The 12,613-nt window shown below is 43.8% G+C and overlaps 1 protein-coding gene across 1 annotated transcript in view; it reads left to right on the forward strand.

Annotated features, from left to right (window-relative positions):
• The first annotated feature begins 1,067 nt into the window (after positions 1 to 1,067).
• The window catches only part of TRABD2B (TraB domain containing 2B), a 338,890-nt gene continuing 327,344 nt past the window's right edge, over positions 1,068 to 12,613 (forward strand). Inside the window, exons 1-2 of the mRNA XM_063118425.1 lie at positions 1,068 to 1,301; positions 3,377 to 3,937. Coding sequence (XP_062974495.1) covers positions 1,179 to 1,301; positions 3,377 to 3,937 — 684 coding nt within the window. The 5' untranslated portion in view covers positions 1,068 to 1,178. The remainder of the gene's footprint in view (positions 1,302 to 3,376; positions 3,938 to 12,613) is intronic.

Raw genomic sequence — 12,613 nt, forward strand, 5'->3', positions numbered from 1 at the left:
AGCACGCTTTGTTCAGGATGACAGGCGCAGTAAACCCAGTGGCCAGTCTTGGCTGAGTTGTGCCAGGAATATTATGGAAAGTAACAAGGGCCCCTCTGAATTTCGGTCTTGTTTTTTTGTTTTGTTTTTCACTTGGTCAAGGCCCAACTTCACTAGGGCTTAGTCTAGGAACATACCAAAGCTCATCTTCGGAACACGTGTAGTAAGAATAATAAAGAGAAGAGAATGTGTTGCAAAGTATGTCCTGCCTCCCACATCCAAGAGGGTTCAGGGTAAAGAGTGTGCCTTTGACCCGTGCAGAGTGCTACGTTGCCCTCGAATGATGCTTACGAGGAGGAGGAGGAGGAGCCGGGAGAGATTGCCGCACCTTTCTTCGAGTTTTGGGCTGTGTTTTTTTAAAACTACCTTTTCCGTCCTGGGCGCTTTCTCCGGCTTACCTTTCGCTCCGGCGCACTTTGCTTGTGAGCCAGGCGCCCTCTTGCGGCAGGAGCCGTACCCTGCCGGCGGCTGAGAAGTTGCAGACGGGATGGGAAGGAAAGTTTGGGAAAGTTTGGAAGTCGCCGCAAAGTTTTTGTTTTTTGTTTTCTGCGTTTCTTTCGCTTCTTGCCTCCTGGCTTCCCCTGAGCTGCGTGTGCGAAGCTGACATGATGACATCCCCAGCAGTGCCCGCCTTCCCGTGCCTGTTCAAATAGCATTCCTGAAATCTATCGCCATCTCAAACCCGGGATCCACCCCACCTCCACCCCACCCCCCCTTTCCAGAGGAGCGAGAGAGAGAGAGAGACGGAGGGGAGCCCTTACTCTCCCACCTCCTTCCTTCTAAACGCGGAAGGGGGAAGAAGGGGGGGGGACACCCAACCGACTCCCGGGCAGCGTAGGAAGGGACTGCTTTGAAGAGTCCCATTTGCCCCCCAAGCATGGCGGAGGCTCGCGAACCCGGGGATCACCCTCGTGGGGCCATTTGACCGCCGCGTCCCACTTCGCAGGCCAGGAGGACTCGGGGGGCCGCTGCTGCTGCTGAACTCTACCACCCCCACACACGCCACCTTTTTTTTCTTTTTTGCACTTGTCAGATGCGGACGGGACTGTGGCCGGCCGGGATTGAGGCAGCCACGGCCAGACCGGGCGGAGAGTCCCCTGTAAGCCAGCCGGCAAGGCGGGTCCCCCGGGAGGAGCAGGATGCAGCCCCACCTGGCGCTGATGTGCTTGGCTGTCTTCGGGGGAGTTCTGCCGGCGTCGGCTCGCCCAGAGCCCAGGAGGCGGCAGCAGATGGACCCCGGGCGGTGTGAGCTGCCCCGATCGGTGAGCCGGGCTGAGACAGAGAGAGAGGGAGGGAGGAGGCCGGGGGCGGGGGGGCTGAGGGGAACATATGGCAGCGGCGCCCGCCGAACCAGGGGGTCACGATCACTCGCTCCTCAGTGGACAGGGGTAGGCAACCTGGTTTGGACTACAAGCCCCATGATCCCTGGCCGTGGTGGCTGGGGCTCATGGGAGTCGTAATCCAACACATTGCAACCAGGTTGTCTACCTCCGGGGTCCCCGATCACCACCCATCATTTGGGGGGTGGGGGTCCCACACTGGTGCCACTCTCCCAGATGACTGCCCGAGACGCCTTCCTGCTGTCGGGCCACACGATGAGCTGAACGGGTCAATGGTGGCTTCTTTTGGACTTACCGCTCAGCGGTCAGTATCTGTCATGCCGGCGTCTCCGGCTCTCCAGGTCGGGATAGGGCCGGCCAGCCGGGATTGTGCGTCTTTGAATCCTGTGGCAGTGGAACTTGGGGAGGAGTGGGGTGGGGTGTCGAGAGAGAAATCAAGTGTCCACGTTTGGTGGAAATGAACCATCTCATTGCTACACTGTGCTAATTCAATGTTAATATACTCGTCCTAGCCAGGATATGTTGCTTGCCAGGTATGTCCCCTCATTGGTACCACTGGAACCTACTTCGTGCTTTTGTCAGATAACACCCTTTAAAAATCTAGACTCTATAGCATACCTGAGTTACAAACTAGTTCATAATCAACAAGTTGCTGAAACTCCACTGCAGCTTTTACGCTAGCAATTCAAAAACTCTGGCTACTTGGTTGAGATATCTCACGGATTCACTATCTCCTAGTTTTGTCAACTTTTCCTTGGTTCCATTTTCATATTCCCAACCATTCTGTAACTGTATATCCTTCAGATAACTTAATGTGCCCAAATTTATTTTTGCCATTTCTATAAATGCGCAACCCCCCCAAAAAAATCTTGAACTTTTGAAGGAAGTACATTTATTACCTGCAACATCCACAGCCTAGTTATCTTAAGTGGGAACCTATGTCCTTACTTGAGAGTAACTCCCATTGAATATCAAAATCCTTACTTCTGAGTATACATGTATACGGATCATGGGAACAATATATGAGGACAGCTTGTTCTGTAGGAGACTGTCCCTGCAAAGTGAGCCCTACAGGTTATGGACCTACACAAATTTGCTCTCAGTTGAAACTTTAAATGGTATATATTAAGCAATAATAAAGGAATACATCAACAAATAAAGGAACAGAAGGTCTGACCTTGGGATGGATGCCTTCCTAGAAGACTTGATCCAGAATACATTTTGATATGTGTGTCTATGTCTACCCAATTTATCAATCTCTCTTCTGAACTACACATTCATAAACATATGAATACAAAAATAAGAATCTTGACTGCCATGCAAACAAGATCTTGCCCTTGCATTCCTTATTACTCTAGTAATATCTTTCTGTGATTCCATACTATAAGATTGTGAAAAAGAATAATAATTGACATGGTTGTACTACTACAAAGGACAGTTAGATGGATGTCAAGGGGTAACTAATCAGAGTTACCTTCAATATTCAGTGTCCTTCAATATTCACTCTTTCTTTCTAGAATGTATGGTTTCTTCTTGCTTAATCACAGACTAGGTGAATTTGCAGATGCAATCCAGAAACCACTTAACTCAGAAAGAGACATTTTGAAATAGTTTTATTGATTTCAGTAGAACAGCTCCAGCCCAGGTGAACTCTGTTGGCAACCTGGCTTAACTTCCCTACACATACAATATCCAAAGGCCTATCTCATTCCTAAATAAGTTTATGTTAATCTCAATAGAATTTGCCTTGATGTCCATGTGATGAGTATTTGGAAGGATGCTGTGTAAAATGATGGTTGTCAATTATTTTATTGCAAACTTACTCCAGAGTAAATATTTTCCAAAGGGCAACCATGGTTCACATGCACAGTTCCTATCTCCACCATTTGTGTATTTATTTTTTCCATCTGCGCCATTTATTTCTTTATTGTCAAGTTATCTGGTCCTGAACACTCTTATCTCAGAACTCTCTTCCTTTCTTGAATCCCTTTCCCTAGCAAAGAGACCTGAACTCCTTCCTCTGGACAATCCGAAGAGACCCCCCTGCCTACCTGTTTGGTACCATCCATGTGCCTTACACCCGTGTGTGGGACTTTGTCCCCGACAATTCCAAGGTTGCTTTCCAAGCTAGCTCCAGTGTGTACTTTGAGCTGGACCTCACTGACCCTTACACCATCTCAGGCCTGGCTAGCTGTCAGTTGCTACCCCATGGGGAGAACTTGCAAGACGTGCTTCCCCGGGATCTTTATCACCGCCTCAAACGCCACCTTGAGTATGTCAAGCTGATGCTGCCTCACTGGATGACCCCGGATCAACGGGGCAAAGGGCTCTACGCCGATTACCTCTTCAATGCTATTGCTGGAAACTGGGAGCGCAAACGGCCCGTCTGGGTGATGCTCATGGTCAACTCCCTCACTGAGACAGATATCCGTTCCCGTGGAGTGCCAGTACTGGACCTCTACCTGGCTCAGGAGGCTGAGAGGATGAAGAAGAGGACTGGAGCTGTGGAGCGGGTGGAAGAGCAATGCCATCCTCTGAATGGACTGAACTTCTCCCAGGTAAGGAGGTCCAAGCCATCCATCTGTTCAAACATCCAAGTCTTAAGAGAAGGTTACTTCCTTTAAAAGTGGCCTGAATTAGGCTGATCAGTCTCAAGACTGATGTGAACACAGTGTTTTAGGATTAATTTCTGCTTGTTAACTAACAGATTCTTCTTTGAACACAATGTTGATGAGAATGTGGAAATGTTGTTGAGATCTAGCGCTTTCATCCTGATTGTGTCACATCCACAACTACACATCACTTTAGCAAGAAAATACAATGTGTGTGTGTGTGTGTGTGTGTGTGTGTGAGCGAGTGTGTTTTGTGATCAAATGAAGAGATTGTTAGGAAGCTGGTGGACCTACAGTAATATTTTTCAGTGAATCCGTGACTGCCATGTATGTGTAAAACATGCAAACATATTGCTCCCAGAGGTACAAAATGCAGAGGAAGTTTTTGAGGAGACAATGTGACTGTGGTGGTGTCCCGGTTTCTCTCTCTGTCTCGCACACGAGACATTGGCTGTGATATTGGATGTGAAATATATGCTCAATGTATAAGGAGGTAGTAGATAAGATATTCAGTTAAGTCTCCCCGGGATACATTCAACAAACACCAATGTTTGATGTTAGAATTTTGGAGACAAGGATTGTTGGGTCTGGTTTTTATAATTGATACCCATCAAAAGATAAATGGAATTATGTCTCTGTACCTGGGTAAGAGTCATCGTCTGAAGGCACAAAATGCAGCTGCCTTGCTGAAGCTAAGCAGGTCTGGATCTGGTCAGTGCCTGGATGGGGGACTTCCTGGGAGCACCACGTATGCTACCCTGATGGAAGAAAGGTGAACTATAAATGTATTAAGTTAATGATAGATTCCTGCTCAAACATGTGGAATCTTCTTTTACATTTGACCTGATTCAGTCTGATGAGGGAGTAGATTTCTTCCCATGCTGTTATATGCAAGACATAATGGTCTTCCTTTGCTGCAGGATGAGCACTTTTCTAGAAATCTTGTCATTGCCAGTTTTAAAGTGGTGAAATAAGTAAGGAAGTAAATGCAACCTATAGACTGATAGCCTAATCCTATACATGCCTACTCAAAAGTAAGTCCCTTTGAGTTCAATGTTTCTTACTCCTAGGAAAGTGGCTATAGGATTGAAACTGACATACGTTTCATTACTAGACTATATAAAGAAATGGAGTTTGCTGCAGCCTTCACCAATCTGGTGTCCTCCATATGTTTTGGACTACAACTCCTATCATCCCTGACAATTGGCCATGCACACAGCAGCTGAGGTGAATTGTAGCTGATGGGAGTTGTCCATTTCTGCATGTAGATCTAGTCAATATACACAGATATGAATCTAGGATATATATTACCTAAAGTATTCTCAAGCATTGTATTTTACCTAAGCTTTTTGTTGAATTGTTTATGCCAAATATTGAGAAAATAGAAATGCCTTGTCCTGGATTACTGATTTGTGTGTTGTTGGGTGGTTTTTTTTTATCACATTAAAATATAGGGTTTTAAATAAGACCTTTGTTTGCAGCAATACCATCAGCACTGGACACACTTGTGTTCACAATCTATGTATCTCTCTTGTTTCAGGTAATGGGCTTCAGATGCTTTTTCTGAAGAATAAATTGTCTGTGCTGTTTTGGATAGAGAGAGACTGTTTTTCATTAACAATTTCAAAATATCACCTGTGAAAATATGTAATTAGTTGATAGGTCTGCCAAAAATAGATAGCTGGATTGGAATAAAATAGGAAAAACATGCTAGCAGACACATGATTTACTAGTGCAGTGTATCCTGTTCGCGGTTGCTTTGCTTGTTTGTGCAAATGAGTCCAGCCCGCTTACAGTCCCAGCAAAAATGCACACATGCTTATGTCAGAAAAGGATCAGGGCCTTTTCTTGGAAATGTGTTTACAACAGTGATGATAAAGAAGGATGGAGAACCGGTGGCGCACCAGATGTTTTTGGACTACATCCCCCATCATCACTGACCATTGGCCATGCTGGTTGCAACTGATGGGAACTGGAGTCCAACATCTAGAGGAGCCCATGTCCCACATCCCTGTGTTAAAGAACTCTTTAGTTCTCTTTTCAAATGAGATATTTAATTCTATGTACAAGTTCTTTACATAAAAGAGAGCGTTAGTTATCCTCCCTTTTGAGATTTACTATTATTTCTTTGGCTCTAACTACTTATTTATTTATTGTTTAATCATCCCATCCTAAAGCTTGCTCTTTTGGCAAGGACTGGGTTTAATAATCTGCTGGACAAATTCATATCCATGAATCATCCTATTCTGGTGTTGCTGACAGGCAAGTCGGTGCAAACGTTTAGGATGTGGTTTCTCATGTGATTAACAATTTTCTTTTTATTTAATCAGTTCTATTAATTAAGACTAGTTTGGGGATTTTTAACAGTATTAACAGAGCTGCAATGGATTGTTGGTAAGCTGAAACATGCACAAGAACCAAGTATCTATTAATAAAGCATTCGTTCAAATTAAAATAAAATTAATCCTCCCTTTATAATGAATAGATAAATCCAATGAATCAGTTGCAGCAAATGAATCAATACATATGTTTTACCCTGCTTATTTTAAAAGTGAACAAAGGGAAGATTTACATACTTGTTTATTTCCAAAGTGAAATAAATCTTCCTCCAAAGACTTAACTGCCAGTTATATCTATATAAAGTACATCCTGCTTGAAACTAAGTTCAGAGTAATTAGCCAGAAAGACTAACCAGAAACACAATATACTTCTGATATTGAGGCTCCATTAGGTCAAATAATAATTAAAATAAAGCTTACAATAACTTTTTATTTAAAAAAGTACAATGGGAAACTTTTCAAATGTGAATTATATTGGACATTTTTGCAGGTGTAAGCAGACATGTATTTACTTTTTAAATTATCTCTTGAGATGGGAACTAATACTGATTTCTTTTAAATCCCTGATTTTAACTGTGCCAGCAATCACTCTGTTGCTATTTTTATCAGATGGGGGGGGGGGAAGAAATGTTCAAGGAAGAATTTGGTGTAGAAGGTGTTCATTTAGAAAATGTTTATTTAGGAATGTTGGGTGATCTTTTCCATTCAAAAGAGTTTTTAAATCTGCCTCTCAGACTTGAAGTGTTTGCTGGGAAGGTGTTACTTTGGGGATCACTACACCCCATTGTAGCAGCTAAGCTACTTTCATTTTGGTACACATGTTTATGGTGGAGGTGGTAAGCAGAATTAAAGTGTGACCTCAGTTTTGAAAGGTACACTTTCAAATTCTCCCTGATTGGCAAAAGCTTTTATTCTGAGTTAACATAGGAGGAAATAAAAGACAACTAGCAAGCTGTCTCTTTTCTGTCCTTTTCTGTTCCGTCTAAGAGCTGGCTGCACTTGGCACCTGGCAAATTGTTCAAAGGGAGCAATTTGTAAAGTTACCATTCTGTCTAGCAATCCCATTGCTCGATGTATTACGGCCTTAATTGAAAGGGGTGGATTACGATGAACGAGATTTCCTCTCTTAATTCCAAATCTTGGATCTTCTCCTAAGGAACGTATAATTAGTGGTATTAATGATGGAAATTAGAAATTGACCAGAGTTTGAATTCCAGTGGTATGTCTAGGCCGATGGGAACATCTGTGATCGTTTATAGCCCTGAATCTGTTATGGGCATCAGTTGAGTTCTTTTTAACCTGCTTTCAGTATTACTTTAATTGTAATATATAATCTGAAAAGTTTGGAAACGAAGTCCTAGAAAGCATGCTGCACTGAAACATCTTTAAGCATTTGTTTTCAATGTATCCAATTTTCAGACACTAAGGGGAAAATAAATGGTTTGCTTTTCCTCCCTCTCCGCTTTCATTCTCGAAGTGGTTAGTTTTTTTTAAAAAAAACCTTTCCATCTTTCATGCTACTGAAAATGTAAATAGGCCGAATACACAGTATCCACTTATCTGATGTCGATATCTGATTGCTTTTGAAAGAAATTGAATATACATGCAGGACAAAAGGGAAAACGCCACCTTTAGAGTATCAACCACTGCTTAAAATTATGAGTCATGGAATGTATATGTCCAGGGTAAACTGTGTTGTATTAGTTTTCAACGATGTGCTTCCATCTATCGATTTCCCAATCTCATATCCAGACCATATGTACATACTCCTGCCCAGCTCCCATTCACCTCAATAGAATCATAGAATAGTAGAGTTGGAAGGGGCCTATAAGTCCATAGAGTCCAACCCCCTGCTCAATGCAGGAATCCACCTTAAAGCATACCTGACAGATGGTTGTCCAGCTGCCTCTTGAATGCCTCTAGTGTGGGAGAGCCCACAACCTCCCTAGGTAACTGGTTTCATTGTTGTACTGCTCTAACAGTCAGGAAGTTTTTTCCTGATGTTCAGCCAGAATCTGGCTTCCTGTCACTTGAGCCCATTATTTTGTGTCCTGCACTCTGGGAGGATCGAGAAGAGATCCTGGCTCTCCTGTGTGACAACCTTTCAAGTCTTCTCTTCTTCTCAAGGCTAAACATGCCCAGTTCTTTCAGTCTTTCCCATTAGGGCTTTGTTTCCAGACCCCTGGTCATCCTCGTTGCCCTCCTCTGAACACGCTCCAGCTTGTCTGCATCCTTCTTGAAGTGTGGTGCCCAGAACTAGACAAAATATTCAAGATGAAGCCTAACCAGTGCTGAATAGAGGGGAACCAGTACCTCGCATGATTTGGAAGCTATACTTCTATTAATACACCCAAAATAGCACACGGAGCAGATAAAACTTCTACTGCAGCCTTCCTCAACCTGATGCCCTCCAGATTTGTTGGACTACAATTCCTGGCATGTCTCAGCATGTTCTAGTGGCCAAGAACATGGGTGGGCAGAATTCAGGCTCATGGGATCTACTTTTGCTGTTTTTACTAAAACACAAATGAAAAACAAACGGGTCCAGCATCCAGAGCCAAGAGCAAAATAGTGACTGCAGGGCAGAGCCTGATGCTAAATGGGGGCAGACACAGTTCCCTGATATACACCCCATAAATTGTAGACTAGATGTCCTCCATATACAAAATCTACCGCTGCCTGTTAAATTGGGGATTTTAACACAAAGCTCTGAAACTGGCCAGCAGAGCTGCACAATGTCCTCTGCTCAAAAGCAGTCAATTAATATGCATATTTTACAGTTAACCAACACTGACTCTAGGAGATCATTGGTGAGCACAAGGCCAGTCATGGCAGACCAGTGTTCCTCACCCCGTATTGTTAACCTGTTGGGAGTCAAAAACCCTTGCAGATCTATTGCAAATCACCTAGAGATCTACTAGTAGTAAATCTACCTTCCCCCAACCTGTCAGCCTAAAATAGGCATCTTTTGGAATTTATTCTGCGCATTGTATAACCCACCAAGGCAAACTCATGTCATGAAGTCAGACCTGCTGGAAGCCTGAAATGCACGCGCGCGCGCACACGCACACACACACACACCTTTTTTTTAAAAAAAAACTCTGGCAGATGGCAAAAATGGGAGGTGGGTTTTTTTGAGTCTATGATATCTTGTCATACACCACTGTATTTGGCTTCCAGGATGTGCAAACCTACTTGGGACATGGTCCAGCATGAAATGCTTTAAACAAATACCTTTTATAAAGTAGCTTTCAAATCCACTAAATATACTTACTCATCTGAAGATCTCACCTTTACCAGAACTCTACGAGCCCCTAGTAGGTTGTTGCCTATGGCAGTTGATCACGCCAAAATAAATTAGTTAGATATTAAGGCTTACCCAGGAATAATCCCCATTGAACCCAATGGGAATTAGTTCTGAGAAGGCATATATAGGATTCTGCTGTAGAGCTACTATCCTAAGTCTACTTAGAAGTACCATGAAACTTACTTCCAGTTCCTGTATTTAAAACTTGAGTGTTTAGTTGTATCTAGCATAGAGGTAGGCAAGCTGGTGATCTGCAGTTGTTTTGGACTGCAGCTCATGTAAGTCCTGACCATTGGCCATGCTGGCTGGGGTTGATGGGTGTTGTAGACCAAGACATATGGGGGAAATCAGGTTGCCTTCTCCTGTTCTAGCAGGTAGCTTTTTGCTGTCCTCATCTGCAATGCGGAAGTGGGACCCACTCATTCTTATGAAGTCATAATTACGTGTGACACTTGTATAAGAGAATAGATCTCTGCTGTGAAGAGCTTACAATCTTAATGTACAAACAGGGGAAATGACAGAGGAAGGGGGAAGAAAATAAAGGCAGGGTTAAACAGGGAGCCAATATATCTTCTTTCTCTCTTTTCCCTGGAAATGCATTCCTCACTTCCTCAGTTGCATGCTAAGCTAGGAGGTCAGCTCCATTGGAGCTCCTGAGGCTATTTGAATGGAAGGGCTAAGTTCTGGAATGTGCAAAATAAAAGAGTACATGTGCAGAGAGCCTGGCTTTCAGCGCTGTATAAGCTCAGCCTTTCACTATGCATCTGGATCTGGCGGATAGCTTTGGCTTTTAAAGTAGCCACTTGCATCTCCCCCCCCCCCCCCAAAAAAAAGAGGGGAAATTTTTCACCACAAAAGAAGACAGTATTTTGCATAAAATGTGCATATTCTAATTTATATGCACAGATGCAAAAGTAGTAATTACTACTGCAATTTGATTCAAAATATAATATATCACACTATAGTGGAGACGTCTGTGCCAGGTGATCTGTTGCCCCATCAGCTGTCCAGGTGCTAACAGGTAATGGGCAACATTAACGCCCTCTTTGCTTTCCCTTCTTATGGTTCTTTATCTTGAAAACCAGATTCGGACTGGACGAGTCTGCCCTATTTGGTTTCAAGCTGAAACACCTGCATTTCAGCTGAAACACCTGCATTTCTCTTTTTATATATTAACCACAGAGGGTCAAAACAGATCTGATGCAGGGGATCCATGGAAACACAACCTTGCCTCAGGTCTTCTTCTTTTCTATGATAAAGTAGGTCTCGGTGGCAACAAGGGACCTCCAGTTCTGCTCAGAGCAGTGGTGCTCCAGGAGAGGTAACCCTTTACCACTGCGCTGGCTTTTTAAAAAAGCCAGAATACCCTTCCACCAAGTTGCTATTAGCCCTGCTGGGGATATAATAGCAGATTCTTCGGTGGGGTGGGGTGGGGGAGAGATAGGAAAACACCATGAGTTTAAGAGTTAACACACACCCCTCCCAGCACCACTGCACCAATAAACATTGAACTTACCAATGATTGTTATTAGAGCATTCAAAAATACCCTAATAGGGTGATCTGCTTATATTCTCTGCATCCCATCTGTTTCAATAAAGGAAACCTGTTGGGGAAGGAGGCACCCTAAATCACCACTTTTTGACCCTGCTGTAGCAGAAACCATCTTGTGTAAAGTAATGGTTCTCCACCATTTCTCTTTAGTAAAAATGAAGGGGAGAGGGGAGTAGATTGTCAGCCTTAACTATGGGAAAGCACGGGTCCCTGCACCAGCATAGGCATTAGTAAGGGAGGGCAAACCTGGGCATGTCCCTCAGACCGTCAGAGCTGTGCCCTGCATCTTTAGAGCTGCCGCAATGCCATCATCTGCCTTAATACAGCCTCCTTCTTCACTCTGAGCTCAGTAGGTTTGCAGTTACTAGGAGACCTTATGATTCACTCTCTCAGCAGCCAAACATGGAATGTACTATGAAGGCACCAACACTTGAGAAGACACAGGCACCTTACCTTCCTTTCTCTCTCCTTACTTTTCTACTCTTGCTTGTCCATTGCTGGAGGCTTGCTGGCAATGTAATTTTGAAGAGGGAAGGGCAAGTGCTGGTATTTTGCACAGCATCTGATTTTACTGCCCCAAACTGGAAAATTTGGCCTCTGCAGAAGTTTAGTAGCTTCAGCACAGTAAAAGATTTAATCAGCCCTCGCAAAAGTCTTTCTCCCCCTCCACTTTAATTTTTCCCAGATAGCTGCAAGCAGCAGATTACTCCAAAAGGCGGACTGGGATGATGTGATGTTATGATCCAGGAAGTGATATGGCTTTTAAATAGCTTTTACAGTTTTTGAAAAGCCCCCAGCCACCTCGCCTCATAAAGTTAATTTAAGTATGTACAACCCTCACACACCCTGCACAGCCTCCTAAATTCCTCTGAAGTGCTAAAAGGATCCACTTTGCTTGGGGAATATTCTCTCTCCCCTCCCTCCACCTCCATGTCCAATCACCACTCTTCTTTTCGTTTTCTTCCCTCCCTTCTCCTGGTCTTTATTTCTCTCCTTTATTCCATCCAGAGAATGTCTTGGGGAATCCTCAAGAGGGCGGCTGGTGGTGGGCAAGAGACCTCCTGAACTGTATTTCACTTTCTACAAACACCCGATTGGGCTCACATGGTTACAGAGGAAGATATCAGGAGCTGTTTTGTTTGTCACTTGCCATTATCCAAAAATAGGAAAGGTCGTACCTCATTGGCAGAGCACATGCGGAAGGTCCCAGTTTCAATTCCCAGCATCTCCAGGCAGGGCTAGGAAAGAATCCTGCCGGGCTGAAACCCTGGAGAACTACTGCCAGTCAGTTCTAAATTAGAGGTTAATCTTTTGAGGTGGAGGGGAGATAAATGCTACTCACTTACACAATCCTATGTATGTCTGCTCAGAAGTAAGTTCCCATTATGTTCAATGGGGGTTTAACCCCCAGGAAAGGATATATA

This window comes from Elgaria multicarinata, chromosome 1 (genome assembly GCF_023053635.1).
Source record: "Elgaria multicarinata webbii isolate HBS135686 ecotype San Diego chromosome 1, rElgMul1.1.pri, whole genome shotgun sequence".
NCBI classification, from domain to species: Eukaryota; Metazoa; Chordata; class Lepidosauria; order Squamata; family Anguidae; genus Elgaria; species Elgaria multicarinata.